Source organism: Pongo pygmaeus, chromosome 2, assembly GCF_028885625.2.
Source record: "Pongo pygmaeus isolate AG05252 chromosome 2, NHGRI_mPonPyg2-v2.0_pri, whole genome shotgun sequence".
Lineage (NCBI taxonomy): Eukaryota > Metazoa > Chordata > Mammalia > Primates > Hominidae > Pongo > Pongo pygmaeus.
The window spans coordinates 106187671-106208881 of record NC_085930.1 but is presented as its reverse complement, the minus strand read 5'-3'; the positions used below and the strand labels follow the sequence as shown (position 1 = coordinate 106208881).

The 21211-nt window shown below is 44.5% G+C and overlaps 1 protein-coding gene across 4 annotated transcripts in view; it reads right to left on the bottom strand.

The window, feature by feature from the left end:
• Positions 1-21211, bottom strand: part of SCAP (SREBF chaperone) — a 66565-nt gene that overhangs the window by 21018 nt on the left and 24336 nt on the right. For all 4 annotated transcript variants that reach the window (XM_054481900.2, XM_054481896.2, XM_054481897.2 and 1 more), the window contains exons 2-3: positions 11347-11566; positions 3424-3553 (exon numbers count right to left, since the gene is read on the bottom strand). In XM_054481900.2, coding sequence (XP_054337875.1) covers positions 3424-3553; positions 11347-11468 — 252 coding nt within the window. In that variant the 5' untranslated portion in view covers positions 11469-11566. The remainder of the gene's footprint in view (positions 1-3423; positions 3554-11346; positions 11567-21211) is intronic.

Sequence of the window (21211 nt, the reverse complement as noted above, 5' to 3'; positions counted from 1 at the left end):
CTCCGTCTCAAAAAAAAAAAAAAGAAAAAGAAAAAGGAAAAAAAAAAAAGAAAAAGAAAAAAAAATTGCTCTAGCACTGACCACTGGGGAGCTCTTTCAGTTGCCCCCCTATGTCTCTTTGACATACACTATATTTACTTTAAACTTTGAAAAATCTTTGTCTTCTCTTCCCAAACAGTATAGGATCTCCTCAATGACAGTGAGCCTCCATCTGTCCCCCACATTGTCCCACACCACGCATATGCAATAAACGAGTGCTGAACTGAGCAGTGAGTCGAGTAGGGAAGGAAGTTTTGGCTCCTTGGTATAGGCAGCAGATGCCTGCAATGTGCTGTCTACTGCCCGAGTCTCCTATTTTCCCTTGTTTTTAATTTATTTATTTTTTATTTTTTTAGAGACAAGGTCTCACTCTATTGCCCCAGCTGGACTGCAATGGTGTGATCATGGCTCACTGCAGCCTTGAACTCCTGGCCTCAAGCGATCCTCGTGCCTCAGCACTGGGATTACAGGTATGCACCACTGCACCCAGCCCTACTGTCCCTTTGGAAACCATCCTCCCTCATTCCCAGCAAGGTGCTGACGACAACAATGAAATACCTGCCTTTAGCCATAGGGCTTGGGAAGGGGACAGGCAGGTAACCCTATTCATAGCCAACTGGGCTACCTTTCATCCTCCACTGGATTGGATGATGCAAAAACATGGGGCTGAAGCTGCTAGGGCCACTGTTGGGAAGACCAAGAGTGAAGCTGACCCAGAGAGGACAAAGTCAAGAGATGGACTCCTTTTGAGGCTCAAACTATATTGTGCTTAAGTCAGCCCTGCACCTGGCTGAGTTATATGAACCAAAAATTCCCTTTCATGTACTGTGATTTGGGTTGAATTTTCTGTTCTTCATAACTAAAACAGTCCTTATCACCCACTTCAGTATCGCTGGCCTGTATCTTTATCAAGGACAGTCAATGGAGGTGAGATAACTGACCACTGAGCTGTGTGACACCAGGTGACTGCCCTGGGCCCATCTCCTTCTCAATCCTGCAGGGGATGAGCGCTCCAATCAAAGAGAGAGAAAATGGACAATGTTCCTGATTCCAGAGCCCTCTAGTTATTCTGCACCAACACTTTCTATCATCATCCCATCATTCAAAGAGCTCACAAACACATCACACCCCTTACAGCCTCATCATTAAACATCTATTCCACACCAATGGGCCAAATAAACTCTTCTAGTCAGGAAACACAAATATTCCCTTATGTGCTAAAATTGCATTAAAAGGTTAATGAAGTCCGGACACAATGGTTCACGCCTGTAATCCCAGCACTTTGGGAGGGTGAGGCAGGCGGATCACCTGAGGTCAGGAGTTTGAGACCAGCCTGGCCAACATGGTGAAACCCCACCCCTACTAAAAATACAAAAATTAGCCGGGTGTGGTGGCAACATGCCTGTAGTCCCAGGTACTCAGGAGGCTGAGGCAGGAGAATCGCTTTCAACCCAGGAGACAGAGGTTGCAATGAGCTGAGATCATGCCACTGCACTCCACCCTGGGCAACAAAGTGAGACTTCATCTCAAAACAATAAAAATAAAATGGTTAATGAAGGTAAAAGGTTTAACCAAGAAGGTCCCATAATGAGCCAGTGAGCCAATGGCCAACCTGGGACATAAAGCCACAAAACTGGTTTCACCACAAAACTGGTTTCAGCCAGCATCAGACCATGCATCCTTTGACCTTCATAGGCAGAGCCCCATGAAGCCAGGGTTGTGCACTCCCCACTGACACCATGTATAGTTGTGCCACAGACCTATCTTGCCAGATATGCCTCTATTTCAGCCGCAGAGTCAAGTTCATAACAAGTTACCTGACTACTACGTTAACCAAAAAGGAAATGGGAATATGCTATGACTGTCAGAGACAAGTGGGAGGAGAGCTCTGTTTGCTGAGCTTTGGTTTTCCTCAACAACAGATTCAGCAAGTCCAGCACAAATCCAGGGACCACAGAACAACATAGAAGAAAGGGCACTTTGCCCACACCTGACAGGCAAAAGGTACAGAGATGAGCTAGTCAAGCTTCAATGAGCTCCAAATAATGAGTGCGGTGTGATGGTGAGTTAGGTCCCTTGACTGAGCCCCTCAACTGAAGACCTTTTTTCTCATTTATATCAGTGTTCGGCCCAGAGACAGTCAACTGAAAACAGTACAGTCCAGAAGGAGGAGTAGGCTGGGGTCAGGAGACCTAGAGTTCCAAACTAAATGACTGGCCGAGTGTGGTGGCTCACGCCTATAATCCCAGCACTATGGGAGGCCAAGGCGGGTAGATCACCTGAGGTCAGGAGTTCAAGACCAGCTTGGCCAACATAGTGAAACTCCATCTCTAATAAAAATACAAAATTAGTTGGGCGTGGTGGCGCACACCTATAGTCCCAGCTATTCGGGAGGCTGAGGCAGGAGAATCACTTGAACCCGGGAGGCAGAGGTTGCAGTGAGCCGAGATCATACTACTGCACTCCAGCCTGGGCAACAGAGCAAGACTAAAATAAAAAAATTTAAAAATTTAAAATATAAATAAATAACTGAGGCACTTAATCATTCTGGGCCCCAGCTTCCTTACCTGGAAAAGAGATTTAAAACCCGCACTTTTTGGATTGTGAGGATAAAATAGGACCTGACAGACCTGAAAAAATTAGGTGCGCGATACAAATACTAGACAGTGCTGGCACTCTGTGTCGGAACACTCTCAGGGATGTGCAGTTGTTCTGACTGCCCAGGGACAAGAAGGAGACGGCCTGTGTGTCTGCCAGGATACTGCCGCACACCCATGCAGCATGTGTGAGCAACTCGGGGTATGAACCCAGACCCGGCTGGCCACAGCTAGAACAAGCACAGATCTCAGTTTTACTACAACAGTCAGGCTTTGGCATCATTTGGTGTTTCCTTTCAAAAAAAGTTACTCAATAAATGTATAAACTAGCCAGGTGCGGTGGCTCACACCTGTAATCCCAGCACTTTGGGAGGCCGAGATGGGTGGATCACCTGAGGTCAGGAGTTCAAGACCAGCCCGGCCAACAAGGTGAAACCTGTCTCTACTAAATATACAAAAATTAGCTAGGTGTGGTGGTGGGCGCCTGTAATTCCAGCTACTCTTGAGGCTGAGGCAAGGGAATCACTTGAACCCAGGAGGCGGAGGTTGCAGTGAGCCGAGATTGTGCCATTGCACTCCAGCCTGGGCAACAGGAGCAAAACTCCATCTCAAAAAAAAAAAAAAAATGTATAAACTAAGTATCTATATGGTACACTGATAAAGCTGTTAAAGTACATGAATTCACAAATCAGAAGCTGACCAACCTCAATCTCACTGGCAGACCCCTGCCTCAGCCAGTCTCCACCCAATGCTCTGTGCTGGCCTCAGGAACATGACGAGTACCCACCCACTCAGGCTGCTCAGTAGGCTCTCCTTGTTTGCGGTCAGAGTCCACAGGCGGGGGCGAGTAATCCTTCACAGGGGTGGTGAATTCCACAGGTCCTGTTCCTGGCAAGGGGAGTTTCAGCAGTGGGTAGCTGGGATGAACAAAAAGGAGGTAAGAATTAGACACTATGAGAGGCAGTCCTCTCTCAGCAGTGACACAGGAGCCACTGGAGTTAATAACTAAATTCTGTCAGGACTGTACAAATGTGAAAAATATTAGAATCACAAAATTGCAAAGCTGAAACTCAGAAGTCATCTAGATTAGAATTTTTCAAACTTATTTTAGTCACATAAACCTTACGAAGAAGCCCAACTGGTAAAATAGACTGTTCTGTTAAATGTTTTCAGGCTGTATAAGCTAAGTATGTATAAATATACTTAGTTATAACATTATATATAACATTAATATATATAATATAAACATATATATACACATACACACACACACACACACACACACACACACACAGATAGGTAGATAGATAGGCTCCTGCCACTACATCCAGGTAATTTTTGTATTTTTAGTGGAGATGGGGTTTCATCATGTTGACCAGGCTGGTCTTGAACTCCTGACCTCGGGTGATCCACCCACCTCGGCCTCCCAAAGTGCTGAGATTACAGGCATGAGCAACTGTGCCTGGCTAGTTTATACATTTAATGAGTAATTTTTACTGAAAGGAAACACCAACATTAACACCAACATGTTATAATATATAACATTATATTAATATTTTCAGGCTGGGCACAGTGGGTTATGTCTGTAACCCCAGCACTTTGGGAGGCCCAGGCTGGAGGGTTGCTTGAGCCCAGAAGTTTGAGACCAGCCTGGACAACACAGTGAGACCTCATCTCTAAAGAAAATCAAAAAAATTAGCCAGGCATGGCCGTGTGAACCTGTGGTCCCAGCTACTCAGGAGGCTGAGGTGGGAGGACTGCTTAAGCCTAAAGGTAGAGGCTGCAGTGAGCCATGATTACACCACTGCACTCCAGCCTGGGCAACATAAGACCCCTGTCTCTGAAAGAAAAAAGTTTTCAGAGACTTAATAAAAGCAAGATGCTAAAAACAAACAAAAAAAATCACCTTGCCAAATTAGACATAAGGGAACAGTAAAAAACAAAAGCGGGGGTACCTTTAAAAATCCAGAAGGATTCCAATTCAGATAGCTAAGCAACTGTTCCACTTAAAGGGACAGACCATGAAAATTATGTATAATTAACTAAGGATGCAGTTTATACTAGGATCATGAGGAAAGTTAAGTTAATGGACCCAATACATGAAAAGGAAAAGCCCTGACCTTGCATCAAAAAGTTGGCAAATAAGCCCGGTGCGGTGGCTCAAGCCTGTAATCCCAACACTTTGGGAGAGGCCAAGCAGGCGGATCATTTGAGCTCAGGAGTTTGAGACCAGACTGAGCAACATAGTGAAACCCCATCTCTACCAAAAATACAAAAAATTAGCCGGGCATGGTGGTGTGGGCATGGTGGTGTGCACCTGTGGTCCTAGCTACTGGCTGAGGCAGGAGGATCATCTAACCCTGGGAGATAGAGGCTGCAGTGAGCTGAGATCATGCCACTGTACTCCAGCCTAGGCAACACAGTGAGACCCCATCTCAAGTCAAAAAAAAGAAAAAAAAGAAAAAGTTGGCGAATAGATGTACATTTTGTTTCAAATCTCACTTTCTTAAAATTTAGAAATAACTTCTATATAGTACAATGCACAGATCTGAAGTATAAAGTACAGTAAGTTTTTACATGTATCTGTGTAACTACTATCTAGATCAAGCTATAGAACATTTCCAGAGCCTCAGAAGGCAGCCTTGTGCCCACTCCCAGTCAACGGCATACCGCCTCCCACCACCAAAGGGAACTATTAGAATCTCTATCACTATAAATTAGTTTTACCTATTTTTGAATGTCATATAAATGAAACCATTCATTCTACTTATATACTCTTTTGTGACTGGCTGCTTTCACTCAAATTCTATCTGCTAGATTCTCCACACTGGTGCACATAGCAGATCATTCGTTTTTGGATACATACTATTCCACTAATGAATAAAGTATAGTGCATTTGTCTATTCCACTGGTTGAGGAACATTTGGCTGTTTCTGGTTTGAGTTATTAAGAATAAAGTTGGGCCGGGCGCAGTGGCTCACACCTGTAATCCCAGCACTTTGGGAGGCCGAGGCAGGTGGATCACCTGAGATTGAGAGATCGAGACCAGCCTGACCAACAGGGAGAAACCCTGTCTCTACTAAAAATTCAAAATTAGCCGGGCGTGGTGGTGCATGCCTGTAATCCCAGCTACTCAGGAGGCTGAGGCAGGAGAATCACTTGAACTCAGGAGGTGGAGGTTGCGGTGAGCTGAGATGGCGCCACTGCACTCTAGCCTGGGCAACAACAGCGAAACTCAATCTCAAAAAAAAAAAAAAAAAAAAAAGGAGAATAAAGTTGGCCAGGTGAGGTGGCTCATGCCTGTAATCCCAGCACTTTGGGAGGCCAAGGCAGAAGGATTTCTTGAGCCCAGGAGTTTGAGACCAGCCTGGGCAACATGGTGAAACCTCATCCCTAAAAAAAAAAAAAAAAAAAAAAAAAAATTACAAAAGTTAGCCAGGCATGGTGGTGCACACCTGTAGTCCCAGCTCTGGAGGCTTAAGTGGGAAGATCGCTTGAGCCGGGAGGCTGAGGCTGTAATGAGCCATGATCATGCCACTGCATTCCAGCCTCGGTGACAGAGTAAGACCCCCCGTCTCAAAAAAACAAAACATTTTGGGCCGGATAATTTTTTTTTAATTAAAAAAAAAAGAAAGAAAAAAGAATAAAGCTATTATCCTTTATTGGTTTTTGGCCCCATAAGCACTTATTTCTGTTGGGTATATCCCTAGGATGAAATGGCTGAGTATGGAGTTATATGCATGTTTAGCTTAGTAGATGATACCAAACAGTTTTCCATAGCAGTTGTACAAATTTATGTTCCCACTATCACCAGTGTAATAGGAGTTCCAGTTTCTCCAAATCCTTGTCACCTCTTGATATTGTCAGTCCAATTAATGTTAACCATTTACAGGAAGAGACAGTGGTATCTCAGCATGGTTTTAATGTACGTTTTCCTGATAAGAAACAATTTAAAAAATTATTTCATATACTTACTACTGGCCACTTGGATATAGCATCTTTTGTGAAACGCCTCTTCAAGTCTTTTGACAATACCATGTTTTAAATATTTTAAATATATTTATTATGTTAATTACAGAAAACAATTACACAATCTCCTTACCTTCACAAAAATCAGTTTTTACTTTTCTCTGGCTTTTCCATCTTTACCTACACTCAAAAACCATTTATTAAGTATGTATTATATGCTGGGCACTGAGAATACAAAAGAAAATACTACGGTCTGCCTCCAAGATGCTCTAAGTAGGAAGAGAGAAACAACTACAAGAGAATGTGATCAGAATTCATTTAGGGCTGCTCTGCCTATGGAGTAGCCATTCTTTACTCCTTTACTTTTCTAACAAACTTGCTTTCACTTAAAAAAAAAAAAATAATTTAGGCTGGGCACAGTGGCTCACGCCTGTAATCCCAGCACTTTGGGAGGCTGAGGTGGGTGGGTCACTTGAGGTCAGGAGTTCGAGACCAGCCTGGCCAACATGGTGAAACCCCGTCTTTACTAAAAATACAAAAATTGGCCGGACGTGGTAGCACACGCCTGTAATCCTAGCTACTCGGGCAGCTGAGGCAGGAGAATCGCTTGAACCCGGGAGGTGGAGGTTGCAGTGAGCCAAGATCGTGCCATGTCAGTGCACTCTAGCCTGGGCAACAGAGAGAGACCCTGTCTCAAAAAAGAAAAAAAAAATTTAGGTTGTGGCTACAGCGTTTGCATAGTAATCACAGAGTATAGTCAGTTTTTGTTCTATGTTTAGACTATACATGTTTTGGAGTCTGCTTGTGCTTTCTGGCTGTGAAGGTAGAAGACTAGGAAGACAGCGAATAATAACAATGAAAAACTCATACATGATATTTAATATGTGCCAGGCACTATTCTAAGCACTTGACATGTACACATATGCCTTGACTTATGACGCGGTTATGTCCTGATAACGCTGTCGTAAATTGAAAATACCCTAAGTCAAAAATTCACGACTAGGCTGAGCAAGGTGGCTCATGCCTATAATCCCAGAAGTTTGGGAGGCTGAAGTGGGCAGGTTACTTGAGGTCAGGAGTTTGAGACCAGTCTGGCCAACATGGTGAAACCCCGTCTCTACTAAAAATACAAAAAATAGCCAGGCATGGTGGCTCATACCTGTAATCCCAGCTACTCGGGAGGCTGAGGCAAGAGAATCACTTGAACTTGGGAGGCAGAGGTTGCAGTGAGCCATGATTGCGCCATTGCACTCCAGTCTGGGCGACAGAGTGAGACCCCGTCTCGCAAACAAAAACAACATAATGTGATTCCAATTTCCTCTCCAAATTAAAATCCACCTTCTCTCACCATGAGCAGCAGCTTGTTGAATCAAATGACTCAATGACTCACATCACTCTCTGACCAGCACGTAGGGCAGTCCCAACTAACATGGCATCTGGGTGCTCTTCTTTACCCCATGGTGCACCCACCACTTACCAGGGCAGGTGCAGATTAACAGTACCCTCTGTCTTGCTGGGCTGCTGCTGGGACATATCTTGGGCCCAGTAGTCTAACCTCCAAGAGTTATAAACAGACACCTCTTGCCATAATGCCTATTTGCTATACATTACATCAGATTTTCCCAGAGGAAAGAATAGTCACTGCACCCAGGGGCCAGGCAGGAAGAACAGCTAACTCTAGCTCACCTGCAAGGCTCAGCACCGGGTTCATTTGAAGTAGTGTCCTTGGCTCTCAGTCACTGAAACCTGCAGCCTCAACAGCAGCTCAGAGAAGAAAGTCACACATCCTCAGTGCTGTTTGGGGTGAGCCTGACTCCTCACATACAGATGCCCTCTCTCACTCCCTGGATTCTTCTGCCTGATGGAGACAGGCACATTCCCAAGCTGTCATTGATCACCACCCCCTCTAGTACTGCTCTGTACTTTCCCTGGGGTGACCCAGTGGTGGTGAGCCAGTGGTGTGCAAAAAGTATTTCTGCAGCTCAGGTGGCTGTTAGATCTGAATAGGGAAATTAAGTGCAGCAGTCCTTTGGGTTTGGCTGTACAAGTCTTTCATCCCAGGAACAATAAAAGGTAAGCAATTAAATGGAAACTGAATGTCTAGCAAAACTACTAGAAGCAGTCTATATCCATACTTTATTTTCTGTAGGCAATCCCAGGCTCTGGAAGAAGGGGGCACTGCTCTGCTGCTCTGGACAGAAAAGCTTCCGTGGGTTGAAGACAATGGTGAGGCTTGTGTCCCTGGATCCATGATCTCTGGTTTTCTGGCCAAGTCCCAGAATCTATGGATTCTCTCATACAACCTTTTATTAGTCTTTGGAGGCTGAGAGACTTCACCCAGCCTTGGAAAAATTTTCTCAAGTCAATCAGGTTTTAAGAAAAAAACAAAATAAAAAAAAAAAACTTTAAGATCACATGACAAAGATACTCGTTTGGGAAAATAAGTACACAGCACTAAGAATGTGACAGTACAAGGCCAGGTTTGGTGGCTCACACCTGTAATCCCAACACTTTGGGAAGCCAAGGTGAGTGGATCACAAGCTCAGGAGTTTGAGACCAGCCTGGGCAACATGGCGAAACCCCAGCTCTACTAAAAATACAAAAATACGCCTATAGTCCCAGCTACTCAGAGGGCTGAGGCAGGAGAATCACTTGAGCCCATGAAGTCGAGATTGCAATTAGCAGTGATTGCACCACCGCACTCCAGCCTGAGCAACGGAAGTGAGACTGTCTCAAGGAAGAAAAAAAAGAATGGGAAAATACAGAAGGGTCTTTCCTCCTCTTTTTTTTTTTTTTTGAGATGGAGTCTCACTCTTTCGCCAGGCTGGAGTGCAGTGGCGCAATCTCAGCTCACTGCAATCTCTGCCTCCCAGGTTCAAGCAATTCTCCTGCCTCAGCCTCCCAAGTGGCTGGGACTACAGGTGCATGCCACCACACCCAGCTAATTTTTGCATTTTTAGTAGAGACGAGGTTTCACCATGTTGGCCAGGATGGGTCTCGATCTCCTGACCTTGTGATCTGCCCGCCTCGGCCTCCCAAAGTGCTGGGATTACAGCCGTGAGCCACCGCGCCCGGCCAGGTCTTTCCTCTTAAAAGAAAAACAGAGCGACTACAAAAGAGGAAACCATAGTACCATCAGAGAGTGAAACCAAAGGAGGGCAACATAATGAGACCTCATCTCTACAAAACACAAAAAAACAGCCGAGCGTGGTGCGCACGCCTGTGGTCGTGGCTTCTTAGGAGGCTGAGATGGGAGGGTCGCTTGAGCCTAGGAGGTTGAGGCTGAGGTGAGCTGTGATTGTGCCACTACATTCCAGCCTGGCTGACAGAGTGAGACCATGTCTCAAAAAAATTATTTTAAAGAAGAAAAGAGAAAGAGGTCAATTAACTTAAAGGAAAAAAAAACCCAAGAGCTGAGTTCTCGGAGCACTCCAAATTCATCACTTATGGGACACAGCTATAAGTATTTTATCTTGTACAACACAATTTAGCAGTTTAAACATCAATACAAACATACTGAGCCAGAGTGAGACCAGGCGACAGTAACACAGGTGCAGGCACCAGAGTCCCTATGGCTTGGATTTGAATTTGAACCCCAGTTTCCCTAATTATTAGTTATGTGGACCAGGCAAATCTCTAAGTCCCTAGCCCACTTTGTTAAAGGGAAACATAACTGGACCACTTCCTAATGTTATACCTGAAGCATCAACACAGCACCCAGCAAGAAACTCTCAGTGATGTTCATCTTTCTTTTTTTTTTTGTACAGACAGGGTGGGTCTTGCTATGTTGCCCAGGCTGGTCCTGAACTCCTGGCCTCAAGTGATTCTCTCACCTCAGCCTCCCAGTGTTGGAATTACAGGTATGAGCACTGCACCTGGCCAATGTTCATCTTTCTTACTGATAATCAGGGAAGAGCTTGAGATCATTAGCAACTGAACTGAACAGGGAGTTCCCTCCTGACTTCTCATCCTCCCTTCAGCATAGCACTGAAAACATCTATAAATGTTTTAGACAATGAATCTGAAGAACAGAATTCTTTCCAGAGAAAAGAATAAGATGGGCTCTTTTCACAGCTGTCAGCGTTTTAGAGCTAAAAGGGTCATCAGATATCATCTTATATCAAACTCCTCCTTTACAACGTCATTGTCAGCCATAGCCTTCAGGCTTCTATGAGGCCTTGAGAAAGACAGGAACAAGGGCAGCTACAGCTCTCACAACTGTCCTTGGCAAGTGCAGCTGGCCACAAGAATCAACAAGAAGTCTGAAGCAAGCTCCATGTGAACACAAGAAAATGACTAGAGAGCAAAGAAGCAAGTCTCTGAGGTTAGCCTGCCACAGGTTGTCTGAGTTGTTCTAATGGACTTTGCCTCGCAACACACAAAAAATGCTCTTGCACTTAACCAGGTACTAAAAGGAAACCACTACTATTGAGAAAGAAAATTGAAATATCATATCTTTCAATTATCTCAGTGTCTTATAAGTATCTAATCATTATTTTGAGATAGAGTACCAGTGATATGAATAAATGTGGTGAATCAGTAGGTCAGGGCCAGCCGGGACTGTTTTATTATATTAGCTAACCACGCCAGGACTAGAGTTCTCCACTCACAGTTTTAAGGAGCCCAAACTCCCATTGTGTAAAAAGCATACAGAGGCCAACGGCCCCATAGTGGTTAGGGTTGGAAAACCTACTGTCCTAAGGCACTGGCCTACCATATCCAAGGCAACCCAAAAACATACCAGCAGGCTAAGATGCAGAACCCCGTGAAGAGGATGATGGGGATGGGATAGGATGCACAGAGGAGCCCATGGTTGTAGAAGGCCCGAGATATCTTCTCACGCAGCCTTTCAGTCAGGGTCATCCTCAGCCGAAGTCACCTTGCTGCCATCCCGGAAAGTGACCATGGATCACCCTGGCACACACTTGACAGCACTGACAAAGAACAACATGTGCAGGTACCTGGTAAGAAAGGAGAAAAGCCAGTTAACAAAGAGTACTTGGCTCTGCACACTAGGGCTGCTGGAGGGAGGCGATAGTTACGTGGCTGGGGAATGTTTCAGAATGCCTGTATGCAAGGTCTAGCAACATCAATCCCAAAATACATACACACACACACACACACACACACTCTCTCTCTCTCTCTCTCCCTCCCCGCCCAACTCCCTCTCTCCTATATTCGGCAATGCTAAAAGGCCACTCCCCAAAGGGCATTTTTCTCATGTGTGGCACAGGAAGCCATGCCTGTATAACAGACGTCACCTTCAGCTGCTCTCTGTCAAACAGGCATTCTTCCCCACTCTTCTCTATGCACGAATCCCACTGAGAGAAGTCCTTTACATAGGGATACAGAGAAAACCTTTACATAGGAATGGCCTCCTCAAAACACACTGTTGTACAAATAGTGATTCACTCATGAAGAATGTCGAGTGAGGTCAGCCCTCAACATAAAAACACCAAAAAGCTTAGGTCTCTGACATAATGGTCACCAAGCAAAATTCACTCTGGTAGAACTCTCTGCTCTTGGTCCTATAGTTGTTCCTGGGAGCGTAAAGGCAGACAGCAGCTCCTGTTCCTGCCTGCCCAGTAGCTGTCCCCTTCTATGAGTTAACAGCAACCTGGTGTGGCTCAGGGGAACCACCTCGCTCCACAGGATTTAGCCTGGATTAACTATGAGTCAAGGTGCCCCGTGCTGACCCAAGCAATACCAATTGGGCCTCTCTCCCTGGACTTTGACTTCTGAACACAAAGAAACAGGAACTTGGATATTCATGATGTTTATTCATCCCACAGAGGTTCCTGCTCCCAAGATCCCCAGGCTGTTCTGCCTCGCATCTTTTCTGAGGACTGGCTCATCAACTTTTCTTTCCATTTTGTAAGCTATTCTATACCCTTCTAATAAATTATCTTTTTGCTTGTGTTGGCCAAAGTTAATTTCTGGTGTTTTCAAACAAATAACATTAAACCAATAAAATCAGAATAGAAAACTCTAGGAGGCCCAGGGATCTAGAATTATCTTCCCTACTGAGCCCTCTAATGGAATCCAAGTTTAAACCTACTTCTCTTGTTCCATGTTGCTGTTTTCTTCTGTCTGTGCTACAGGGAACCTGCCCAGACACATGTCTTGGCTTGACTGTACTCACTGATGAAAACACAGACTCAAAGATGACTCCTCATAAGTGTCAAGACCAGAAACAAGAAGCAAAAGGAGTCACACCACAGCCAACTCAAAAGCCAAAAGGAACGCCTATTGCTCGTTCTACCTTTCCAAAAGCAGAAGCCTTAAGTGCACATGCAAGTTTCCAATCCAGGAACCTTTTTTTTGGACACAGAATCTCACTCTATCGACCAGGCTGGAGTGCAGCGGCACTCTCTTGGCTCACTGCAACCTCTGTCTCCCAGGTTCAAGTGATTCTCCCTAGTTTCCCAAGTAGCTGGGATTACAGGTGTGTGCCACCATACCCCGCTAATTTTTGTATTTTTTTGTAGAGACAGGTTCTCATTATGTTTTCCAGGCTGGTCTCAAACTCCTGGGCTCAAATGATCCAGCTGCCTCAGCCTCTCAAAGTGCTGGGATTACAGGCACGAACCACCATGCCCCGCCAGTACTTCATTACTTTTTTTTTTTTTTTTGAGATGGGGTTGCCCAGGCTGGAGTGCAGTGGCACAATCTTGGCTCAATGAAATCTCCATCTCCTGGGTTTAAGCTATTCTCCTGACTCAGCCTCCCAAGTAGCTGGGATTACAGGCGCCCGCCACCACACCTGGCTAATTTTTGTATTTTTGATAGAGACCAGGTTTCACCATGTTGGCCAGGCTGGTCTCAAACTCCTGACCTCAAGTGATCCGCCAGCCTCGGCCTCCCAAAGTGCCGGGATTACAGGCATGAGGCACTGAGCCCAGCCACTTCATTACTTTTTATGGCTGAATATTTCATCAAATGGGTATGCCACATTTTGTTTATCCATTCATCAGTTGATAAACATTTGGGCAGTTTCTATGTTTTGCCTATTGTGAATAGCGCTGTGATGAACATTCTAACATTCCTGTATTTGTTTGAATACCTGTTTTCAATTTTTTTTTTTTTTTTTTTTTGAGATAAAGTTTCGCTCTTGTTGCCCAGGCTGGAGTGCAGTGGCGCAATCTCAGCTCAATGCAACCTCTGCCTCCCAGATTCAAGCGATTCTCTTGCCTCAGCTTCCTGAGTAGCTGGGATTACAGGTGCCTACCACTACGCCCAGCTATTTTTTCGTATTTTTAGTAGAAATGGGATTTCATCATGTTGGCCAGGCTGCTCTCGAACTCCTAACCAGGTGATCCACCCGCCTCGGCCTCCCAAAGTGCTGGGATTACAGGCATGAGCCACCACGCCGGGCCACATTATTCTTGTTTACTTGTTCTCGAACTCAAACTTTTTTTTTGAAACAGAATCTTGCTCTGTTGCCCAGGCTGGAGTGCAGCAGCGCGATCTCAGCTCACTGTAGCCTCTGCCTTCTGGTGGTTTAAACAATTCGTGCCTCAGCCTCCCTTGTAGCTGGGAGTACAGGCGCACGCCACCACGCTTGGCTAATTTTTGTATTTTTAGTAGAGATGGGGTTTCACCATGTTGGCCAGACTGGTCTAGAACTCCTGACCTTAGATGATTTGCCAGCCTGGCCTCCCAAAGTGCTGGGATTACAGGTGTGAGCCACCGCACCCTGTCTCAATTTTTTTTTTTTTTTTTTTTTTTTGAGACAGAGTCTTGCTCTATCACCAGGCTGGAGTGCGGTGGTGCGATCTTGGCTCACTGCAACCTCCGCCTCCTGGGTTCAAGCAATTAACCTGTCTCAGCCTCCTGAGTAGCTGGGATTACAGATGCGTGCCACCACACCCAGCTAATTTTTGCATCCTTAGAAGAGACGAGGTTTCACCATCTTGGCCAGGATGGTCTCAATTTCTTGACCTTGTGATCCGACTGCTTCAGCCTCCCAAAGTGCTGGGATTACAGGCATGAGCCACTGCACCTGGCCAACCTTTTTTTTTTTTTTTTTTCCAGATGGAGTCTCGCTCTGTTGCCCAGGCTGGAGTGCAGTGGCACAGTCTCAGCTTACTGCAACCTCCACCTCCTGGGTTCAAGCGATTCTCCTGCCTCAGCCTGCCAAGTAGCTGGGACTACAGGCATCCACCACCACAGCCAGCTAATTTTTTATTTTTAGTGGAGACGAAGTTTCACTATGTTGGCCAGGCTTGTCTTGAACTGCTGACCTCATGATCTGCCCTCCTTGGCCTCCCAAAGGGCTGGGATTACAGGCGTGAGCCACCGTGCCCGGCCCCCCTCTAGTCTTATGTTTACTTTTTTGTTGTTGTTTTTCTTCAGTTGGGGTTTTTGTGTTTTTTTGTTTGTTTGTTTTCTTTTGAGTATATTCATTCTTAGGAGTGGAATTGCTTGGTCATAAGGTAATTTTCCCCAATGTCTTCTCCTAAAAATTTGTAGTTGCACATTTGTTTAAGTCTGTAATCCAGCTGGGTGCAGTGACTCATGCCTGTAATCCCAACACTTTGGGAGGCTGAGGCGGGAAATCACTTGAAACCAGGAGTTTGAGACCAGCCTGGACACTGAGACCCTGTCTTTACAAAAAAAAAAAAATTAACAATTAGCAGGGCAGGGTGGCACACGCCTGTAGTCCTAGCTACTTGGGAGGCTGAAGTGGGAGGATCACTTGAGCCCAAGAGTTTGAGGCTGCAATGAGCTATGACCACACCATTGCACTCTAGCCTAGGCAACAGAGCGAGACTGTGTCAAAAAATAAAAATAAAAATCCGTGATCCATTTGAGTTAATTTTTAGATAAGGTGTGAAATATAAATTCCTTTTTTTCCCCTTTGGTCTAAAGATAGCCAATTGTTCCAGCACCATTTGGTGAAAAGACTATCCTTCCTCCATTGAATTGCTTGGCATCTTTGTCAAAAAGCAGTTGTCTGGGCCAGGCACAGTGGCTCACACCTGTAGTCCCAGCACTTTGGGAGACCGAGGTGGGCAGATCGCTTGAAGTCAGGAGTTTGAGACCTGGCTAACATAGTGAAACCCCTTCTCTACTAAAAACAGAAAAAATTAGCTGGGTGTGGTGGCACACACTTGTAATCCCAGCTACTTGGTAGGCTGAGAATCGCTTGAACCCAGAAAGCAGAGGTTGAGCAAGCCGAGATCACGCCACTGCACTCCAGCCTAGGTGAGAGACTGTGACTCCATCTCAAAAAAGGAGAAAAAGGCTGGGCGCAGTGGCTCACACCCGTAATCCCAGAACTTTGTGAGGCCAAGGCGGGCGGATTACAAGGTCAGAAGTTCAAGACCAGCCTAGCCAGTATGGTGAAACCTCTTCTCTACTAAAAATACAAAAATTAGCCGGGTGTGGTGGCGAGTGCCTGTAATCCCAGCTACTTGGGAGGCTGAGGCAGGAGAATTGATTGAACCCGGGACACGGAGGCCACAGTGAGCAAAAGACTGCGCCACTGCACTCCAGCCTGGGCAATACAGAGAGACTCTGACTCAAAAAAAAAAAAAAAAAAGAAAAAAGAAAAAAAAGGCCAGGTGTGGTGGCTCATGCCTGTAATTCCAGCACTTTGGGAGGCCAGGGTGTGCAGATCTCTTGAGGTCAGGAGTTCAAGACCAGCCTGGCCAACATAGTGAAACCCCGTCTCTATGAAAAATACAAAATAGCCGGGCATGGTGGCATGCGCCTGTAATCCCAGCTATTCTGGAGGCTGAGGCAGGAGAATCGCTTGAACCCAGGAGGCAGAAGTTGCAGTAAGCTGAGATAGTGCCACTGCACTCCAGCCTGGGCAAGAGGGAGACTCTGTCTCAAAAACAAAAACAAAAACAAACAAACAAAAAAACTTAATAGAATTTTGATAGAAACTGCATTAAACCTGTTTATCAAATTTGCAAAGAACTGGCATGTTGAGTCTTCCAATCCATGAACATGATATATTTCTCCATCTATTTAGATCTTTGATTTCTTTCATCAGCATTGTATAGTTTTCAGCATACATGACTGTACATGTTTTGTCAGATTTATACCTACCATTTCACTTTTTGGCAACTATGTTTTCAATTTTGATTTTCACATGTTCATTGCTAGTACACTGATTTTTTTATGTTAATCTTTTATCCTGCAACTGTCCTGAAATCACTTATTAGTGCCAGAGTCTTTGTGTGTGTGTGTGTGTGTGTGTGTGTGTAGATTCTTTGGAAATTTCTACGTAGACTTATCATGTTATCTGTGAACAGAAACATACTTATTTACTCCTTTCCATAATTTCTTCAAATATTTTTTCTGCACCACTCTTTCTACTCTCTTTTTGAGACTTCAAAAACATAAAAGATAAACTTTCTGTTATTGTCCCATGGGTCCCTGAAGCTCTGTTCATTTTTTTTTCATTTTATTTCAATCTCTGTTGGTCGGACTGGATAATTTCTATTACTCTACCTTCATGTTCACTGACTCTTCTGTCTTCTCCATTCTGCTATTGAGCCCACCCAATTAATTTTTCATTTAGATTGTCATATTTTGCAGTAAATAAATTTCTGATTTACTGTTCAAGAGTATTCACCCTTACTTGTTATAGCAAGGTTTTAATTAATATTTTAATTATACTTTGGCTTTTAATTTTTTGATAATTTAACATCTGTGTCATGTGGTTGCCATCTGTTGGCTGTCTTTTCCCCTTATGATTTTCCTGATTCTTCATAGCTGAAGTAATTCTGAATTACTGGACATTTTGAATATTATGCTATGTGACTCTAGCTCTTGTTTAAGTCCCACGAAAAATTTTGAATTTGTCTTTGCAGCAATCAACCTAATTAGGTCCAGTCCACAAGTTCCTACCCACCTTCTGTGGGCTGTGGTACCAATATGAGATCAGTTTTCAAAGCCTTTTAAGTATTATTTTGATTTTTCCCAAGCATACTGTCCAGGGGCCAGTGCAGAACTACTTGAGCAGTAATCTACTCCACAGTTTGGTCCTCAAAGCCTTTGGTATGCTGTTTAGGGTCAGATGCACGTATATGAGTTCTGAGGAACAGCCCAAGAGTTCATATGCAACTTTATGAGTTCAATTTGTTGAGCTCCTTCCTCTACACAATCTTCCTAACACTTTCCAGATCCCAAGGGCCCCTTTCCTGGTCTTCTAGCTAAAAGTCAGGGGTTTAATTTCCCTAACCTGCTGAGTACCTCCCACAACTGTGACTACCTCCAAGGAAAAGCAATGAGAGAAAGGAAAGAACAAAATCAAGGATTCCCTCCATGCTCCTGGAACCACAGTCCCTATAAATAGAAGACTTCCTCTCCTATCCATTTGCCAATGTCACTGCTGTCTCCACCACTACAGAATTACATGGAGGGCCAGAGCAAGAGAAAAGGAGAAAAGACAAAGCAAACAACAACGAGATTTCTTCCTCCATCCCCATTCCTGACCCATGAGGATCCCCTTTCCTACTCCTCAAACTAGAAAGATGGCTTCTGTTAGACCTCTTTCTGTGCACATGCAGCACACATTTCCAGGTATGGGGCTAACTTTAAGTTCAGGCTGGAAAACATTGTATGGAGGAAAAAAAATTATGGGAAACTCACTACCAGTTCACTGGTATTTGGAGTTCTGGTTTCCTTCTCCAATTCACGTGCTAACATTTATCTTTCTGGGGTTACTCCACTGATCCATGCATTCTGTCCAGGGATTTCAGTTGCTCTCTGTCAGACATAAAGAGTGGAGTATGTTTACTCCATCTTTATCACATCAGAACTCTTAAATTTTTTTAATGTGAAAATCTTCCTACATTTCAGGATTCTTTGCCTTCAAAGAAACTTTTTTTTTTTTTTGAGATGGAGTCCTGCTCTGTCACCCAGGCTGGAGTGCAGTGGTGTGATCTTGGCTCACCGCAACCTCTGCCTCCTGGGCTCAAGCAATTCTTGTGCCTCAGCCTCCCAAGTAGCTGGAGTTACAGGCGTGCGCCACCCCACCCAGCTAATTTTTATATTTTTGGTAGAAATGGGGTTTCACCATGTTGGCCAGGCTGGTCTCAAATTCCTGACCTCAATCAATCTGCCTGCCTCAGCCTCCCAAAGTGCTGGGATTACAGGTGTGAGCCACTGCTCCTGGCCCTAAGGAAACTTTTCACACTATGCCTACTGGCATTTTTCTGTCAATCACATCATTTCATTGTGAGAAGCAGGTAGTACAAGTTTTCTACAAAAAGCACACATTACTTTCACAATTTGAAAAAATAAAAATTATATACAAAAAGTGCACAAAAGGAGAATAGAGGGAAACGTTAGTAGTGGTTGCTTGTCTTTGTGTAATGTGATTATATGCAGGGTTTTTTTTTTTTTTTTTTGCTTGAGACAGAGCCTCACTCTGTCACCCAGGCTGGAATGCAGTGGCAGGATCACAGCTCACTGCAGCCTCAATCTCCCAGGCTCAGGTGATCCTCCCACCTCAGCCTGCCTATAGGCACGTACCACCATGAGAGATAATTTTTGGTATTTTTAGTAGAGACACGGTTTTGCCATGTTGCCCAGGCTGGTCTCAAACTCCTGGGCTCAAGCAATCCTCCTGCCTCAATTTCCCAAACTGATTATAAGCGTGAGCCACAACACCCAGCAGAGAAATTTTTTTAACTCAAATCTCAATATCTTTACATTTTTCACTATAAGCATTTATTTATTTTTCTTTTTTTAGAGATGGGGTCTCACTCTGTCACCCAGGCTGGGGTACAGTGGCACTATCATGTCTTACTGTAGCCTTGAATTCCTGGATGCAGTCCTCCCAGCTCAGCCTCCTGTGTAGCTAGGATTACAGGCATGTGCCACCATGGCCAGCTAATTAAAAAAATATATATATTGTGGGGAGACAGGGTCTCACTATGTTACCCAGGCTGGTCTTGAACTCCTGGTTTCAAGCAATCCTCCTGCCTCAGCCTCCCAAAGTGTTGGGATTACAGACGTGAGCCACCATGCAAGCCTATTTTAAATAAACTTTTGAAGTTTAGTATAACATATCACAGAAAAGCATACAAATTATAAGCACACAGCTCCATGAATTACCACCAAGTAAACAAAGCCATGTAACCTAAACACCATTCCATCAAGAAACAGAACATTACCCCAAAGGTCCCCTTTATGAGCCCCAATGCTGACTATTTTTCAATTATAAAAGTAAAAATATACATGTTTATATTCAAATATCCAAACAGTCCTGGAAAGCCTTTTTTTTTTTTTTTTTTTTTTTTTTTTAAGACAGGGTCTCACTCTGTCACCCAGGCTGGAGTGCAGTGGCACAATCATGGCTCACTGCAGCCTCCACCTCCCAGGCTCAATCAATTCTCCCACTTCAGCCTCCCAAGTAGCTAGGACTATAGGCGTGCACCACCACACCCAACGAAATGTTTGTATTTTTAGTAGAGATGGGGTTTCACCATGTTGCCCAGGCTGGTCTTAAACTCTTAGACTCTAGCAACCCTCCTGCCTCAGCCTCCCAAAGAGTTGGGATTACAGGCTGAGCCACCCACCATGCCTGGCCCTCACAGACCCCTTCCTATCCCTTTACAATTCGTCTTATCTCAGAGGTCAGAGTGGACACAGATTCTACTAATGCTGTGAGGTGGATACCCTTCTGCACTTAGAACAAAGCCCAAATGCCTCCCCCCAGCTCTCAGGGCTCTGCACAACCCACCCTGGTCCTCCCCAACTTCACCTCGTGTCATCTCTCCCTGTTCTGGTCTCTTCCAATGCCTTATGTGTGCCAACCTCATTCCCATCTCAGGGGCCTGGCACATACTGTTCCGTCCTCTATTCCCTCTTCTCCTTATAGGCTGGTTCCTTTTCATTCTTCAAGTCTCAGCTGAAATATCACTTCTACAAAAAGACCTCCCTTGACCATATGTTTTCCAGTAGTTATCTTTATTGTTCCTTACAGAGCCTATTTCTTCTTTTTCAGGGCATTTAAAACTCTGTAATTGTACAAATGACTTATTCCCTGGTTCACTATCTGTCCTCTGTCAAGACTATAAATAAACTCCCTGTCTGTTCTTCAGGGTCTTTAATAGTACTTGGCATGTTAAATTTTTATTAAATGCACCTATAATCCCGGCTACTCGGGAGACTGAGGTGGGACAATCCCTTGAGCCCAGGAGTTTGATGCCAGCCTGGGCAACATAGTGAGACCCTGTCTCTGAAAACAAACCACTTGTTGAATAAGTGATGAGCAAACCAACCAACTCAACCAGGATCAGATATTATTAGGACAGTGCTCAGTACATATCTTCTCAACTTCTAACTGTGATACAAAGCACCTCAGGCATTCTGGAAGAAAGAGAGAGAGCTAATAATCCCCTCTCTCTGAATGAAATCATAAACAAGGAACACTTCATCCATCCTCTTCTTTACAAATGTCCCAATCTAAATCCTTGTTAGAAATGCAAATTATTGGGCCTATCCCAGACCTGGTGAATCAGCAAATCTGGGGGTGAGGCCCAGAAATCTCTATTTAACACACCCTCCAGCTGACAGTGATATGCTCAAATTTGAGAAACACTGCCCTACCAAACCTGGAGCCCAAGAGTTGCCTAAGTCAA